General features: G+C 44.8%; 1 protein-coding gene across 2 annotated transcripts in view; it reads right to left on the bottom strand.

The window, feature by feature from the left end:
- The window catches only part of Bach1 (BTB domain and CNC homolog 1), a 37,897-nt gene that overhangs the window by 7,720 nt on the left and 11,783 nt on the right, over window positions 1-18,394 (bottom strand). The window contains exons 1-4 of one of the 2 annotated variants that reach the window (XM_036203783.1): window positions 16,469-16,603; window positions 12,329-12,622; window positions 7,861-9,207; window positions 5,444-5,650 (exon numbers count right to left, since the gene is read on the bottom strand). In XM_036203783.1, the coding sequence (XP_036059676.1) occupies window positions 5,444-5,650; window positions 7,861-9,207; window positions 12,329-12,562 (1,788 nt within the window). In that variant the 5' untranslated portion in view covers window positions 12,563-12,622; window positions 16,469-16,603. Of the gene's footprint in view, window positions 1-5,443; window positions 5,651-7,860; window positions 9,208-12,328; window positions 12,623-16,468; window positions 16,604-18,394 lie in introns of those variants that run through there. The other variant, XM_036203782.1, reaches the window with a different exon arrangement.

Below are 18,394 nucleotides of genomic sequence, written 5' to 3'. Positions count from 1 at the left end.
TTCCCACCCGCCTCCCGCCTCCCCTTCCACCATTTCACTTCTGACCTAGAATGAGCCGCAACCACATCATCAAGCTGCTTGTAAAGTAAGAGTAAATAAATGTTAGCAGCCGGCCAAAGGTTTCACCTATGAAAACTCTATGACTCCTGTCTGAACCAGGGGCCACCTCTGTCTCCTCTCTGCTCAACGGCAGGTTCTGGAAAGCAGGAGATGCTGGGGAACATGGAGATGAGGTATTCACAGCGATCATTTCTCACTGTAATAGTGTATGTCCCCTCGGGCACAACAACAGTTTTACAGGTAGTAAGAGCTTTGCTGGATGAACAAGTACTATTACAGCTTCAGACAAAAAGCATGTGAGAATTCAATTATTAGTTGTTTTTTCAAAATATTAAGATTATATAACTTTTTAAAAAGGAATTCCTTTGTTGTAAATACAATATAAATTTTTATAATGCAAAGTAATTCTCCAATATGTTCAGCTTTCTTGGTTTGTTTCAAAGTAAAAATAAGAACATGTCAAGAATGAACATGGGCACACTTGTGTGTACGGAGGTCTACATTCAGCCACTTCCTTCCACAGAATCTGTCAGCTACAGGCTTCAGATATAATCAAGTGTCAGGGCACAAGAACAGCACTGACTTCTATACCTGAGAAAAAGTACATTTGTACCCTCTCTTCTTTGGACCCCCTCAGAAGCTCATCTTAATGGAGACAAAAACAAAGACCCCGGAAGAAGATGAGAACCCCCTGGTTCTTCTATCAAAGCTGAGATGAAGCCATTCTAAACAGCAACAGAAAAATGCCAAGCGGTGTTGGTCTTCTAAATTAGGAAAGGTTAACTTTAACAGTGACCATCTGGGTTTCCTCCCACAAACAGGAACCATTGCTTAGAGATGGCACGAAGATCATAAATACTATGTAATTTCTGTATCTTCATACAAATATCTATCTATATGATCTGATCCCTCCATATCACATTCCTCCTGCCCCACTAAATAAGAAATGACTCCATTCATTAAGAAAATCCAAGAAGAGTCTGGGGAGATGGCTCAGTGGGTCAAGAATGCTTGTTGCCTAAGTATAAAGACATGAGTTCGAATCCCCAGAAAACTCACGAAAAGCTAAGTGTGGTCATACACAGCTGTGGGCCCAGTGCCAAGGTCAGAGGGAGGAGGGAGGAAGGTGGAGGCAGGACGGTGGAGGGAGGAGGGAGGAGTATTGAGGCTTGTGTCAGTCAGTCTAGCAGCAAAAGGACGAGCTGCAGGGCTGGGGAAAGACCCCATCTCCAGGGGAAAAGGCAGAGGGCAATGGAGAAGGGCACCTGATATCTTCCTCTCATGAACACAGGGGCACACACAGCAAACACACATGCATGTGTATGTGCATGCACACACACACACACACACACACACACGCATACACACACTTTTTTTTTTTTTTTTTTGGTTCTTTGAGACAGGGTTTCTCTGTGTAGCTTTGCACCTTTCCTGGAACTCACTCTGTAGCCCAGGCTGGCCTCGAACTCACAGAGATCCGCCTGGCTCTGCCTCCCGAGTGCTGGGATTAAAGGCGTGCGCCACCACTACCCGGCAAACACAATTTCAAAAATAAGACTGTCCCACAGAAGATGACTTGTGCCCAGACTCCAGAATCTTTGGTCTATTCCTCTCACTCCAAGCAGCTCTTACACCGCCACATCTGCAGCGGTTAACTGGTGTTTCCATTTCATTCCAATTTTAAAATGCAAATTTACCATGGCAAGTCAGAATAGATGATAAGTAGTAAATTAAAGGAATCCAACATAATCACTTCATAGCATTTATTATCCGCACCCTCCAAACAAAGGAGGATCAGGAGTTCAAAGCCAACCTAGGAAACTTAAGTGAGACTCGACCTCCAGACTTTTTCAAAACGGGGGTGGCAACAGTTCGGTGCTTACTTTTAACATGCACAAGGCCCTGGGTTCAATACGGGGGAAGAGGGGGGATGATGTCTAAGTACCCCAACCAGAAAACGCAACCTAACTCCTTAAGATGATAGTCATGTGTGGTCTTTGACAGGAACGTGTTCTAAGACGTGTCTTAAGAGGCAACTGGGCCACTGTACAAACATCTAAATGGTGCCACCTGCAACACACCTGGGCTGAGATATGGCCTGTTAGCTCCCGGGCTACAAACCTGAACAGCACGTTCCTTACCAAAGCCGTAAGCAGCACTTATCTAAACACGAGACGGGCAAACTGAAGATATGGCTCAGAAGATTAAGAACGCACACTTGCACGGGCCTTGCAGAGTGGAGCTTCCAGGCTCTGGGTGGGAGGGCGGGCGGGTGAAAGGCCTGAGAACAGTACTGCATTGGGAACGGTGTGCGTACTCCAGGGCCCCTGCAACTACACATTCACGCTATGTCAAATGTTTCAATGTTAGGTTTTTTCTTCAGTAATACACTTAGTTTATTACAAATTGTTTCCTTTATACTTTAAATTTTTTTAACTTTTGACTCTTTTGAAATAACGCTTAGCTTACAACACAGAAAAAAAACAAAGTCAAATGGTGATGACAGGGAGTTCCGGGCTTGGGCCTAAAATAAGTACAGATACTGTGCAGCTATACTGAAGTATTTTCTCTGTCCTTAGCCTTTCTCTATTTCCATTTTTCCTTTACTTCTTAAAGTGTTTCACTAAGAACTAAGACACATACACTGGCCCAGCCTGCATCAGTGCAGTGTCCCCGATGACACCTCCACATTTTGCCCCTCTGGAGGGTCTTCAGGGGTGTGACACACACAGACCTGCCCCCTGCTGTAAGAGCACCAGGTCTGCCGGACTCCTCCTGAGGCCCCCCTGAGGCCCTGCCGAGGCTCTGCTGAGAAGGCTCACCCTGCAGAAATCGGTGCAAAGTGGTGTGCTTGTCTCAGGACTCCATCCTATTTGCAGATGAGTGGGTAATGAACACTCATCTCTGTGAGGGAAGCACTCCAGGGTGGGGGGCGCTTTTTTTATTACTATTACGTTTATTTACTTGGAGGGGGTCACGTGACATGCACATGTGGTGATCAGAGAGCAGTGTGTGAGAATCCTCCTGATCCACCACGTGGGTCCCATGGATTAAACTCAAGCTGTCGGGCTTGGCACCATGCTCTTTCCTCACTGAGACAACTTACTAGCTTGGGAGCTGGGAGCAAGCCACTCCTGGGTTCCTGGAGGCGTTGCGGGTTCTGGTTCTACACTATTCACAAGACCTGGCTCCTTTCTCTGGCCTCCACCACAAAGGTTACTCCATCCCCTCTTCAGATGCTTCTTGGTTCCTAGCCAGAGTCCAAATCAACACAACAGGTAAATGGGAAACCAGCCTTTTGGGCTTCTGAGTTCACAGAACTGAGGGACTACCAGCCTTGCACTGGAAAGCAAGGCTCTTTCTGCTGACCAGATGAAAGGAGACCTTCTGAGCTGAGAAGAAGGAAGGGGAGGAGGTCCTACTGGAGTTCACAGCTGTGCTGGTTAGGTTTTTGTCAATTTGACACAAACTATCGTCATCCCAGAAGAACAGACCTCAACTGAGAGACTGGCTCATAGGCAAGCCTGTGAGGCATTTTCTTGATTAGTGATTGATGTGGAAGAACCCCACCCATTGTGGGCGGTGCCACCGGTCTCCTCTGCCTCAGCTCCTGCTTCCAAGTTCTTGAGTTCCTGCCCTGGCTTCTCCTGATAATAGACTATGATGTGGAAGTATAAGCCAAATGAGCCCTTTCCTCCTCAAGTTGCTTGTGGTTGTGGTGTTTATCACAGCAATAGAATGTGAACTCAGACGACAGTTAGAAGACATCAGGAAGGAAGCCAACAGAGGCTGAGAAAACCGAATATAAGTAAGTGATGATATGGCAGTACCAGGAAATACTAACTCTACAGTAGTACTTGTTGGGAGTTCTTCTGACACATTAATCCATTTGCTCTTCACAAATGAGCATCTTAACTATAAAGTGGGAAGTAACATTATCCCACCCACATCCACACTTTAGACTGCATCTCCTATCCTCCTCATCACCCCAGATACATGGTCCAGCAACCCACTTTCTGCATCGGACCCCAAATATGGAACCTTTGAGCCAGGCAACAGAGAATCGCCAAGCTACTTTCAAACACACAGGACATTCCCTGTGCATAAAACAAAGTAAATCTTCATCAGCCTTGTTTATTTTTAGGAGAGTGAGAAAACCAGGTAAATGCTACAGAGGACTATCAATTATGATCACTTGGGGGGGGGGGGAGCAGCAGAAAGCGCTGTAGTTCCATCTTACGCCAGCTTCAAAGACTTGCTTGTGGACCAGCGTGTGAAATGCAGCTGTTACAGTAACAACAACAAGCAACACTCTATAAACTCATCCATCCAGAGAAGCTGAGCACTGAAGTGGGAGAATGAACAATTACAGTGCAGAAAGGTATGCGTAGGCCAGCTGGCTGTGTGACGCTGTTCTGTGGTCCTAGGGACTCCAGTCGCTCTGTATTCTCATCCGATTTCTCCTTCACCTTTTTAGTTAGACTGTACCCTTTCCCTAAAGTACATGCATAGTATGCACATAATAAAAATTGTATTACTACTCTGAAAACCACAAAGCCATCTTTTCCATTATACTGTTTCTAGTCTCACTCAGAGCTACAAACATTCATGCTTGAAGACCAGTTATAAACACAACTTTAAACTTCCACCCATGATTAGCAAAGACACAAAACTGAGTATTTGAGGACTCTGTTGATTGCCTCTAGGCTGCTGCCCTGGTGCCTGGCCCCAAGGTAGCCCTCAGCTGGCCTGGTACCATAGTTTCCTCTCACACACTACTTCCACCAACCACAGGAGGGAAAGAGAAATGGGAACAAACTAATATATCTTGCAATTAATTCACGTTTTGATGCTGGAAGAGACAGGTCCGATAAGCAAACACTCCTCACGCCGAAGAGCTTGCTGTATCTCCTAGGTTTCTATCTAAACCACAACTTCACCTCGGGATTTTTCCCTTGGCACAGAGACACTGGCTCATCTGCTTGGTTTTGGTATCAACCCAAACAGGTAATTCAGGTCCATAGTTCTACTCAACTGGAAAACAAGCTTTTATAGACATCAAACATCATAAAGTACTGTATAATTACTTTAATCTTTATCCAACCACTAAGGATTAGAAAGAAGTCATTAAATTGAAAAATCATTTAAAAAAAAAGAAAAACCTACCCAGAAAGAGCTCCCCACCTCCACATTTGAGTACACCATGCTAGAAATGTAGAATGCATACATAATCAAATAGTCAATGAAAACCTTGTTCTGAATCTTCTAGTCTTTCTGCACACCTCAATCTCTCTTAAAAATGGTATTTGGGATTTCAATAACTATTTATTCTATAAAATCAGAGAGCTGGGATTTAATAATATCAAGAAACCCACCCACTCACCAGCTTCTCAATCTCTGACTCCAGGTTCTGAATACAGTCAAGTTTCCTCTTGCGACAGCGCTGCGCGGCGATTCTGTTCTTACTCCTTCTGCGGATATCATGGATACAGTCCAGCTGCTCTGGGGTCAGCTTGTGCATCTTCAACAGGGACTGGAAATCATTCCGGGAGAGCGAAATGATTCGTTGAGCATTAAATGGCAGCTTTACCTAGGATGTGAAATAAACATTAGGACTACAATGAAGACATGTATTACACGTTAGCTACAGATGAAGACATGCATTATATTTTTGAGGGGGTTTAAGACAATACCAAAAAAAACCACAGACCTTGGAGCTGGAGGGATGCAGAGGTTCCAAGTGCTTACTGCCCCTGCAGAAAAGCTGAGTTCTATGCCCAGCCACCATGTCAGGGAGTTCACTACTGCCTCCTGACTCCAGCTTCAGAGAGATCCTACCCTCTGCTCTCTGTGAGTACCAGCACACATATGCACATACCCACACAGCCATACACATATGTACCTAATTAGAATAAATCCTTAAAGAATAGGCCTCTGTTTTCCAATTTCTATATAATCCACCCCATAAGAACTAACAGTTCAAACTGACAACTCCTGGTCTGGGAAAGCAGTTAGGAGTCATACACATCAGCAAATGAGACATACCCATCACACAGCGCTGCATTCAAATTGGAAGTGATCTTACTACTCTTATGTTAATACGGACTTTACTATCTATGTTAGTAACTTCTTCCAGTTTCTACCTAAAGTATTTTTAATATGTGCTCCTCATTTCCCCAAATAAAACCCATTTTTCTTTAAATATTACCACATAGCAATGACACTAAACAGTACTGGAATAATTATGCTAGACATTGCTGTAGCGCTTCAGAAAATTTCATACGACTTACTGCAAAAGCTAGACATCCCACTTGCCAATGGACTATTAGGACTATTTTCTCATCTGCCTGTTTTGGTGGATCTAAGGACTGATCCCCATGGCCTTACAATCCACATTCTACCAAAGCCAGAGGATTAACACCCTCTAATTACTACAAAGGGAAATATACAATGAAGAATGGGACATGGAGAAATGGGTCCTTTGTACATGGCGGGGGGAATCAGTAAGCTACTATGAAAACCAGCATCAGGCTTTGGAGAAAATGAAAACTGTGTGCATGCCATGGAGTTCGTCATCCTACTCACAAGTGTTTGCACAAATGAACTGAAATGGTCTCCAAGTGATGTTTGCCTTTCTAAACTCACCACAACATTCTCTCTCACAATGGCCAAGACGGACAGACTGCCTGAACATCCACACACAAGTGATTGGACAAAGAAAATGTGGCATACATGTACAGTGTGAAATATTATTCAGCCTTATAAAAAAGAAAGCCTGCTATTTGAAGACTAGTATACTAAGTAAAATAAACCGAATTCTGGAGAGTGCACCCTACATTATCTCACCTACTCCAGGCAGTAACTGTCACAGCAACCTAGAGCAACAGGGGAATGGTGAGCCACAGACTGGGAGTGGGGAAATGGGACCCAAGTGTTCAGTGATATGCCTGGGTATTAATGCAGTGTTAATACAACGGCTAGAGCCAACACAGTGCTGTGCACTTAGGAACCCTTCCAAGGACAGGCCGCGTGTTATCCAAAGTTAAAAAGCAAATACAGCACACAAAAAGCAAAGAGTATGATTAAAAATGACTTAGAAAAGCCAGGTGAGAATTGCCACTGTAAGAGACTTTGGCAAACTAAAGAAACCTAATTCCTAATGCTAGACTCCCTACTTACTATTACTGAAGCAGAATCTTACACAAAACAGGTATTAAGTAGTAAATAGAAATTTATACACACCAAATGCACAGGTCAAGCTTGATATGGCTAACATAAGTCAGTAGGTACATGTAACTCATGCTGAATTATTAAGATATTCATTAAACTAATGCCTAAAATGGCTAAAGAAAAAGAAAACAAAATAATAAATACAAGCAATAGCCATGAAAAATTAAGTCTAAGAAAACTCGCCCTACATACCACAAGCCTGCAGCTCCTCACAGCCAACCATGGCTCACATACCACAGACTGTCCTCAGGTTTGACACGCTGGGGCTACAGACTATGTGATGCTTTCATACAAAAGTTACCATTAACCACCAATGCCAGAACTGCTATCCTTTCTCCCTACAGGCATCTGATTACAAAGTTACTCAGCCTGTGTGGAGGTGTCCTCCAGGATCTATACACACACCCAATGTGACATACATGCACATGGCAGTTTTTCAAACTCCATGCATTCCATACCACCACTCCGGCATGGGTCACGTGGTGTCCGCCTTCCTCCCTCCCTGCGCCGGGCACACATGTACCTCTTGACACATGGCTGCCTGAACAGTGAGAGCACACTTCCACTCACCTCGCATTCCTGCTCCCTGGCGGAACAGGACTCACTGTCTCCTTCTGTGTCTGTCTCTGAGTCATCACCCAAGCTAATCACACAAGTGTATGGACAAGGCTCCTGCTGGGGCTCCGTGACGTAATCGTAGGTTCCCATCTCCAAGCTGCTGGAGCAGGCTTCGGAACTCAGAGTGCTTATGAAAGGGCAGTTGACGGAACTGAGGGTTGCGAAAGTTCGCTGGCCTGGCTCTGGGCTCTCGCTGATCCTGATACCCAACCAGGGACACTCGGACCGCCTCTGCGGGTAGCCCTGTTCTGAGCCCTCTTTGGCCGCAGCAGGTGACAGCTGCATTTGGCAGGTCGAGTCCGTGCTGCAAATGTCACTCCAGAAGCCTTTGGCCAGGTGCTCCGCCACCTCCCGCTCCACGCTACTCCGATCACCGGATGCAAGGCTGCTGCTGTCTTCTTTGGGGCCCGTGTCAGGTTTCAGGTACAAATCCTGATTTTCACCAAACGGCTTCTCTTCCTGGGCATCTGGACCTGACAAAGGCTTTTCTGTTTTCACTGTTTTACTTTGCATCCCAGCCAAGCCCAAGTCACCAGACTGGTCATATGTGTGTAACAGTGAGAGGGAATAGAACCCATGAGGATCTGCAGGATTGTGAGGGAAAGAAGCCGCTTCTGTCTGCTCTGCGGGGCACTGGGAAGTGGGGTCATTGCGCTTTGTCTCCTCACTCTCCATGGCTGGCTTCGTCCCTTCACATTTTAAAATCACTTGTAGATCTGCACAGCCTTGTGCTCCCCCTAAACACTCAAGTTCAGACGTCTCATTTGGTTGGACAGAAGCAGCATGGACATCTTTGATGCCCGATTCTAGAGTACGGATCTTGTCAGTTCCAAACGCTTTCTGGAATTTTCTGTATTTGGGGCATAAAGATGGCAACACCAGGGCTCCATCCTTTTCCAGGCACATGGACTGGCACGTCTGGCTGGCACTGTCCTGGCAAGAGGGCAATGTTTTCACATCGCCCTGACACCTTTGGGGGTCACACTGAGGAGTCTGAACATTTTTCTTTTCCAAGAACTCCTCTGCTTCATCGATTTCTACATCTTTCTGGTCTGAAAGTGAAATTTTAAAGTCTGCTTTCTGACAGTGTGAGGAGAAGCATTTTCTTCTTGCACATTCTTGCTGCTCTTCAGTGGAGTCCAAGAACTTAAACTTGAGAAACTGAAAGCAGGCTTCCTCGATATTGTGCACGCTCAGAAACTCCACACACTTGCACACCTCCTCAACATTGTCCTTACTTAAAATGAGTTTGGCAGTGTAGGCAAACTGAATTAAAGGTTCAAATCCTTTAACTGTCACCTGTTAATACACAAGATTAAACAAACACGTCATTTAACAGCTGTCTAGCCATGAGAACGGTAGAAAAGCAACAGGGAGACGCCAGCTTCTCTGTGATAACCAAATGGGCCCTTTAATTTGTAAGAGAAGTTCGCCCTCTACGAAACACACAACCAAGGGAGACTGGTAAAGCGGAACCCCACTCCATTCACCAGGACTAAACCTCCACTTCAGAAACTCCACTTCAACACAGTTTACTCATTAAGACATCACCATGATTTCCCTGTGTGAAAATAAGTCGTTTATGAAATAAAGCAGGACAGACCCACCCACAGCCCTGCTATGGCTCTGCCAGGTGTCTGAGGTTAGCGCAGCTCCCAAAGGCCAAACAATGTGAACAGTAATAAACTATAGAGTGGCATTTTTAAAAATGAAAAGTACTTTTAAAAATATCTTAACTATCCAAACAGCACAATAAACCAAAGTATTGTCTAGAGAGAGAGGTCAGAGATCATGGGCACTTGCTGCTCTTGCAGAGAAGCCTGAGTTTGGTTCTTGGAAGGTTCCATGAGGAAGGTTCACAACTGCCTGTAACTCCAGTTCTGGGGATCAGGTGCCTCTGCACTCACATCACACACATACTCACACACACACACACACACACACACACCTAAAAAATAAAAATAAAACAAATCTTTAAAAAATGGAAAGCACTGTCTTGTGTTAAATATTTTAAACAATAAAATTTTTAATGATCCAGATTGCAAAGGTTCTAAATCTCTGCCCTGTACTGCTTCAGCAAAGACTCAGGAGTTCTGGGCAGCCGCAGCGCCTTTGGGCAGACACCTGTGCATTTATACTGAGACTATATTTGCAAGGCTGGGGCAGAAAGAGCCTGCCATGTGCAAAGAACGTTCACCCTGGGTTCAAAATACAAATTACACTTAAAACTTTGAGTTACTATCAAACTGACCAAAATACTAGGACTCTTCTAAAACATGCTAACTTTACAGCATTTAGCTTGAAACTGCTATAATAAACACCACCGAATTCTTCAAGAACAATGAAACTGAGTCGTTTCCAATACTGGGAACAATATCAAATGGACACCCACTTTAAAAAATCACTAGGTAGTTTCTTATCAAACTAAATGTGCAAAATGACCTTATGACCAGAAATTGCACTTCCATTTTTTTATCCCTAATTAATGAACTTACTTTCACCAAAAAAAAAAAAAAAACCTATATCAACTTTTATCTGTAGCAGATAAAAACTGAAACTAATCTCAGTTCCTTCAAAGGATGAAAAGGTTTTAAAAGGGAAAATTAAGATGTAACTATTAAAGTATTCATGAGCAACACAGAATAAACTATTGGTACAAGAAATTTGAATACTATCAAGGGAATTATCCTAAGTGTGAAAAAGGCGACCCTAACAGGGTACATAACACTGCACCGTCCCGTTTACACAACGGTTTTGAAAGGACAAAGCTTCACACGGGGACAGATAAGCTGTTACTGGCATCCAGAGACTGAAAAGGGGAAGGGAGTATGGGGCCCAAGCGTGGGAAGGAATTAGCGTAAGAAACATGCAGGGTCCTTGGGTGTTCCAGATCCTAACTGCTGGTGAACAGGAACCTTCCCAGAACCTCTAGAACCTAGTTAATGCATGTGACACTACAGCCATCTGATCACCAGGAATGGATGGTGTCCACATCAACATTCCTGTTAGAACATTATTAATTTTTCAAAACATTATCAATGGACCACTGAGCAAAGAGTAAAAGGCAATTCTGCATTACTCCTTAAAACTGTATCAAATTTATAATAATCTGAATGAAAAGTTCAATTAAAATTTCCCAAAATATGCCAACTCAACCAAATAACATATGCAATGTTTTCAACTTGTCACTGTGATGAAACAGTTTAAATATTTGAAAACGTGATTTATACTTTTTCAGAACATAAAACATCCAAATATATACACAATACATACATATGAATTTTGATACATACATCGTCTCTTAAAAATCCATCAAACAAACATTGTTCTACCTCGTGAAATCGTTTGAAATATGAACTGTAGAATGCATGCCCCACTGTGAGTCATGTTCTGTAAAATCAACAATAAGCTACCCTTGACTCACACCCCAACACTACAGCCAGAGTCACACACGAGGCACAGCCCCAGCAACCAGCTCCACTATGGATTGGTCTGCAGTTCATCCAGTTATGCCCAACATCACACAGTATGTCATACACAGGAAATTCTACACACTTCCTCCTCCTCTCCTTAAAACTCTGTGTCCAATGTCAAAATACGCTGCTGCCAAAGCACATGCTCCAATAACAGAGCCAGGAAGAATCAGTGTAGCCAGCCCCACTCCACCTAAGACAGGCCCCTTCAGGCTAGCACAAAGACAAAGACCCTAGTACTTAGACAGACTGGGGATGGAAAGGTGTATGTAAAACAGGGCTCTACAAGGAAGACAACAAACTATTTTGTTTTTTAACATGTTTGTTTGTTTGTGGGGGGATGTGGGAGGGTGTGTGCCAGCACACATGTGGAGGTCAGAGGAGAACTTGCAGGATTCAGTTCTCTCCTTCCACTATGTGAGCCCAGGGAATTGAACTCAGATCAACAAGCTTCGCAGCAGATGCCTTTATCTGCTGAGCCATCTCACTGGCCAAGACAACGTACCACTTCTTTCCTCCCAAAGTATAAAGACCATCTCAAGAAAAAGGAAACCAGGGAGAAATACACTTGCAGAGTGCCTGCTTTTCACGGGAGATGTCTCAGGAGAGAGAGTGCACACAGCTTGAACCTGTCACGGTGTCCCTCACAAGAACAGTCACACAGTCCAGCACCCTCTAAGCCAGAACCCTTCCAAATGCCTATAAGCTATCAGGTGCACTAAGATGTAGGTACTGTATCCACATCTTCCACTGTTCAACAAGTATTAACATCCAAAGCGATCATTTCACATGTAAACATTCCTGTAACAAAAGCCAGAGAAGGGTTGCTACAGAAATGCTCCTTGAGATGCCCATCTCCTCAGGGAGACTAGAGTTTGTGTTCAGCTTATAACCAGAAAGTAGCTAGGTAACAACAGCTTGTGACTGCCAGTGCTGGGGCCCCTCACCTCTTCAGGCAGTGTGATGGTGAGCTCGGCATCAGTCTGGCCTACGATTCTCAAGTGGAAGTAGCTGCTGCAGGCAGCCAGCACCGAGCGGTGGGCTCGGAACCGCTGGCCCTCCACCACCACAGTGACATCACACAGCACATCCTTCTTCCGCTGGTCATTGAGGCTGAGTAAGACGTTGGTGCTGTGCACAGAAGACTCATAGGCAAACACTGAGCTCTCACTCACAGACATCCTGGGTGGCAAACGGGATCAGGGAGAGCAGTGGAAAGCATGCTTCTAACTGTCATCGACCTGCAAAGACACAGGGAAGATGTCACTTAACAAATCCTGTGGGGAAATGTGTTTTAAACAACAAACTGTCAGCATGAATTAAAATACGTACTTGTCACCAACACAAATATGGAGACAAAAGTCTCCAGAGGGACAATGTAGATTCATTCAACAAACCTCAAGTAGAGCAGGCTGATGATAGTAATTCTAATTTCAAGGCAAAGATCTTAGAGAGAAAGAGTAAGAACTTCCTGAGCCCAGACTTCCTAGATGTCTGAAGGTAAGTTCACTCTGAGAACAGGTCTGACAGGAGCCACAGGCTGGCCCAAACCTTCAGTTCAAATCCCACCCTCTACTTGAAGATAGTTCATGGCTGTGGCCAGGGGAAGGTCACATTGGGATGGGTACTCCACCATGTCCTGTTCACCACAATGGAGAGATCAGGCAAAGGCAGAGCTTCCCATCCAGAGGCTCCAATCAACACCAGGTCAAGTTCATTTGGCAGCACAGGAAAAAAAAAGGTTCCTTTGTGTCAGGAAACATTTTAGAACTTGCTTTCCACATGTTGCATTCTGAGAGGCCAAAGTGAGGCAGAAAGCCTTGGTTTCCTCAAAATGTTACAAAGTAAGACAAAGTCATCATCATTTGGACATAAAATGGCTTCCAAACATTTTTTTGAGCACATGCACAATACTGGCACTCAAAGAAAGGAGGTACCCCAAATACACATATGCATATTATCTCTGCCATGTCTATTCACCCTGAGACACACAAGAAACCGTAGAGTCTAAGTAAGGGGTGCTATTTTCCTGCAGTCCTCAAGGCCTGTGTTGAGCACTCCCAGTGGTGTGCACCTCACAGATGAGCCCACAAGCCCCTCTGCATCATTCCTTCCTTCTGACAGCTAATTCACTGTCTGACCCCCAGAGGATCCGTGAAGGAGACATGGCTGTGCTTTCAGATTTGATACAACACAAGAAAGGAGAAATCTGAACTACCCAAGTTCACTCAGACCACAGATGGGTTCCACTTCAAAGTCCTGACGTTCTAGCTGCAAATAAACACAATCAAGCCGCAAATTCTCTTACACTTTGCGTTTGCTTTTACACAGGTAAAAAGTTAAACTCCACAGAAGTATAAATGAAAGTACAATCTTTCAGTAAGCTCTGTCTCAGGTTAAGGATCCAGCCTTCCTTTGGCTGACCCAGCATACCACACAACATCATTGGTGACTTCAACATTAAATGTGAAGGTGAATGGAACTTTGGGGTTATACCCTTACAGAAGGAGCAATCAGATTCTTCTTAGAATGGTTCTTCATGATTCGGTTATCAACCAAAGGAATTACAAAGAACTGCTCAGAACAGGAGAGATAAGCTTTCCAAAATCCTGTCATCTCCTAGAGGTGGGAATTCAGGGGCCACAAGTGTCCTCCTTCAAGGCAGCTAGCTGTCCACGATGGCCTGCCAGCAAAGGCCAATGCCATAGCTACCACCCAGCCCATGATAGCTCTCACACTTTCCAGCCACCCGGGTTAAAACCTTTAAAGTGTGTTAGTCTTACACTTATCAGAACACCACACATCGAAGGGAAAGTATACAAGCTTAGAGACTGATGTTGCCAGCAGTGTGTGATGTCGGGAGCTCGACCAGTCCATCAAAGTTCTATACATGCCCTTCTCTTGCCTCACGGTGGCTTTCCAACTGGCCATGTTTCTCCTCCTTGGAAAGACAAATGGCACACCATAACCTAAAGGTTCTTTGGATCCCAAGGTGACTCCAGCAAAAGCCACCCCATCGCTGGCTGGTAGCCCAGTGCTTCTCTGAGGTACAGTGGGCCATAGCTTACTTCAGGCTCAGAGAGAATCATATCTGGTTTATCACCTCTGCTCAGGCATTTTTCAGTAACAGATGACGTCACGAGTTCATATCCCTTGGGTAGGATGTGAACATTCACACTGGTAGGATGCCAACCCCCGGTGCAATCAACCGCAGCTGAGAGCGGCCAGCACCGGGCACTAAAACAAACAAGAGGACCCACTAAGAAGGCCAGGTTCCCTATTGGTGACCAAGTACAGCTCACATGAGGAATTTCACTGCTCCCGTGTAACTCTGGTACCCACTCCTCAACACTTTTCTCAGCCAGGTACACATATACAACTATACTATTCTATGCTGAGTCCTGGAGCCTCTACCTTACCATTGAGGGCTACACTTCTCTCCAGCTCTAACCCAAACACTCAAGTCCTGTTTCTACAAATGTTTATCCTTCTACACAGCTCCCAGCTCACACATGTACCAATGCAGTTACATAAAATTAAAAGTATGAAAAAAGCCTCATATATTAGCATTTAATCCTTACCCCATACGAAGTACTCAGATATTTTCTACTTTAAAAAAAAAAAATAGTCCAAGGGACTGGAGAAATGGGCTTGGAGGATAAGTGTTCTTGCTATTCTTGCAGGAGGCAGAAGTTTGGATCCCAGCACCCTCTGGGCAGCTCACAACTGCCTATAACTCTAACTGCAGGGTAAACACCATCTTCTGGCCTCTGAGATCACCTACACACTGGTGTGCCTACACTTACACAAATGCTCACACACACATAAATACAAATAATTAAAAATCTAAAAAGTCAAATCATACCAGTTGTGAGCTACTCAGTTTAAAGGTTCATGGATGGCTGGTACTAACTAACAGCTTGGGACTGAGAATCTGAGGTTAACTGGGATCGAATCCAGCTCTGCACCAGCTGCATGGCTTGGACAAGCTCATCAATGTGCTGCAGCCCAGCCCCCCATCTGTAAATCAGGGATACGTCACCACCTCCCTGAGAGGTTGGGATGTTTCTGTGGGGTGAGGAACGAAAGGGACTGAGCTCACAGCAAGCAAACAATACACACTAGCTGTTCTTTGGGAAGAGTGGACATTAACGAAGCTCACACCATTCAAGTAACCCTGTTTCTAAGTGGTCTTCCTTGCTGAAAACCTTAGCCTCAAGTTTATCAAAAGTACACCTACTTCCTTAACATGTTCTTAAAAGCCACGTGGTTGGTGGACTTCCGGTCTATTCACCAGCCCTCCCCTCTGTCAAATCATTTTTTCTTGTCTGGGCTACACTCCAGTCACACGCCCCTTCCCAGCTGCCACACTAACACCCTCCAGACCCCAGAGTCCTCCCTGTCAATGTGCCTGCCACTCAGATGACTTCAGGCAGCTGACTCGTCACCTTCCAGGTCTCATCCTAAATGTCACAACTTTGCTAGACTGTGCTCAATCTACCACAATCCAAGCACTCGGGTCAGTACTTTACTACTAGAACTTGCTGCTGAACGCCTTGGCACTTCTAACACAATCCAAACCCAGACCACATACATTTTCCAACCATTCCATTTGTGAATGGAAATGCACTCATCAGGGCTCACAGAATGAAGAACTTGGGTGGCTTTTCCAGAACTACAAAAGGCCAAAAAGATCCCAGCTCAGACCTCTTGGAGCTAGGAACACTGCAGAGGTGGTTGAGTAAGGGCCGCCAACTGTAAACACCATCAGAACAGTGGCTAGCAGCAACAAAGACACCTTGACCTCTATCCTCATTACAGCGGGGCGGAACCAGGGGTGTTCTGAACTCAGCAGTCAATAATCCTTTTTACCCAACACCTTAACTACGCAATGACCCTAGAGCTCCTATCAACATCCACCAGGCACAGTGTCACACTTCTCAAACCTAAAAGCAAACTATCGCCCCCCAGCTGCTCACACCTGGAACCGTTCATTTATTAAGCCCAAACTCAGGCTCGCTGCACTGGAATGGTTCTGTATTCTTGGACAGACACCATTGTCTGAATGCAAGCCAAGGTGTGCTGACCTTCACAAACTGCTGATTCACTCCCTCGCGCTGACAAAGGATGAACTTGCATTTTAGAGCTTCCTGGCCGTCAGTTTCGTGGTGTTCTGGTCTCTACCCAGGATGGACAAGTTACATTCTAATACTGTTACTGTTTGGCTGGTGTTTTCACCTTCAGACGGACACTAGAAAATAAGACAAAGGGCTGGGATTCATCACATCTTAATAACTTTTCAGATAATTTACAAAGGAGAGAAGTCAGCCTGAGATGATCTAGGATGGCAGGGCCGGGTCTGTAACACTTCACGGAACACAAATTTAGGGTGTGGCTTAGTGTGACTATAAAGCCACAAGTGTACAAAGAACTGCTTGCTACACGAGTCTCAAGAGGGCGATGTGTGTTACATCTCAGTAGGGGGTATAATAAACAAAACTACCACCCAGAATTCTGTTGTCACAGGTTCTGTCTACCATGGTTCCCTGAGTGCCACCCTAACAGCAGCAGCCACAAGAACACAATGAAGGGAAGGCCCACTCCAGAATGTGACTCAGAGCTCAAAATGAGAATGAGACCCCAGGGTGAAGAAGGCAGCAGCAGTCACCAATTCACACAAGACACCCAAAGGTACTTATGGTCATTATCAAAATAAAAGCTGCTCATTTTTCATTTAATGGTACTATTTAATTAATGAGAAACAATACTATCAAAAGAGTTTGTAAATCTTGTGTGTCTGTCTGTGGGTGTTGTGTGTGTGCATGCATGAATACCCATATGTCTAGACAAGTACTGACCAACAGACATCAGAAATCGTATTCTAAAACATTCTTTCTAAGTGGACCCTGGATCTGCAGCTGATCCCGCCTCCTGAACATGTCTCCTCCTTTGTAGTGGATTCCTCTCCTCAGGGCTTCTGCCTTTGCGGTCTTCATCGCCTGCAGTGACTTCACATCCACCTACCTGGAATGCAGAGTTGTGGATGGCAAACTCCTGGACCCATTATCTTTCTTGATCCTTCTAATTCCCCAAGTCAGTTCCTGTACTCCACACCGAGCTACCCACAATGTAAGTGTCCTGAAATCTGGCAGTCAGCCTTATCATCCATCTTTCAAGTAGGTGACAGACAACTGACACACTCTGATGTGTACACACTTAGACTTTCACCTCCAGGGCCTTTTTTTTCTTTAAAATGTTAAAAATTAAGATGAGGTAGCCTACAGAAAAGAATCTTCAACAACATGTTTTCATTATTATTCTCAAGTTTTCAAAAAACCTTAACAGCAAAAGCCTTGTGGAAATTTAAACCAGTACCATCTACTGGCTAGGAAAAAGCCAGAAGGAAGAAGAAACGAAACCAGTAACCGAGAGCTGCTCTTTCCTTTAACCTCTTGGAGGCTTAAATTTCACAGGTGTTCAGTCACCCACACCTGAGAGCACCTCTGAGGTCAGTCCCCTTAGCCTCAAGGAAACCTAAAGTAGGACTGGACAGGGAGTGCTGGTGAAGCTACTTCTTTTAAACTCAAAGGAAGAAGAAGGGCAAAGCAGAGTTGCCGACAGCACCATCCAAAGGGACTCGTTTCAAAGTGAGGAGCTCAGGAGAGCCTGGAGAGCTGGATTCAAGCGTTCTGCAGCTTACTAGGCAGAAACTTCTCTAAATTAACACTGCAAGTCAGCATACAAAGCAGCAGACTTCAGCACAGCACTTTCAAACACTTGGTTCTAATTGCCCCCCATGCCCTCCCCCACACCCAACCCCTGTTGTGTCTTCCTGCCCCCCACCCACCTGCCCCTGCTTTTGCAGCCCTGAGGTGCATCTTGATTCGGGCCTTTCCCTGTCTTTAACAATTACACAGTTATATAATGCCGGTTTTGTTGGTTTTGTTTTCTTGGGGTTTTATTTGTTTGGGTTTTTGGTTTTTTGAGACAAGGACTGACCTGGAACCCACTCT

Source organism: Onychomys torridus, chromosome 12 (genome assembly GCF_903995425.1).
Source record: "Onychomys torridus chromosome 12, mOncTor1.1, whole genome shotgun sequence".
Classification (NCBI taxonomy): domain Eukaryota; kingdom Metazoa; phylum Chordata; class Mammalia; order Rodentia; family Cricetidae; genus Onychomys; species Onychomys torridus.
Note: the sequence above shows the minus strand (reverse complement) of the source record. Positions and strands in the feature narration are given on the sequence as shown.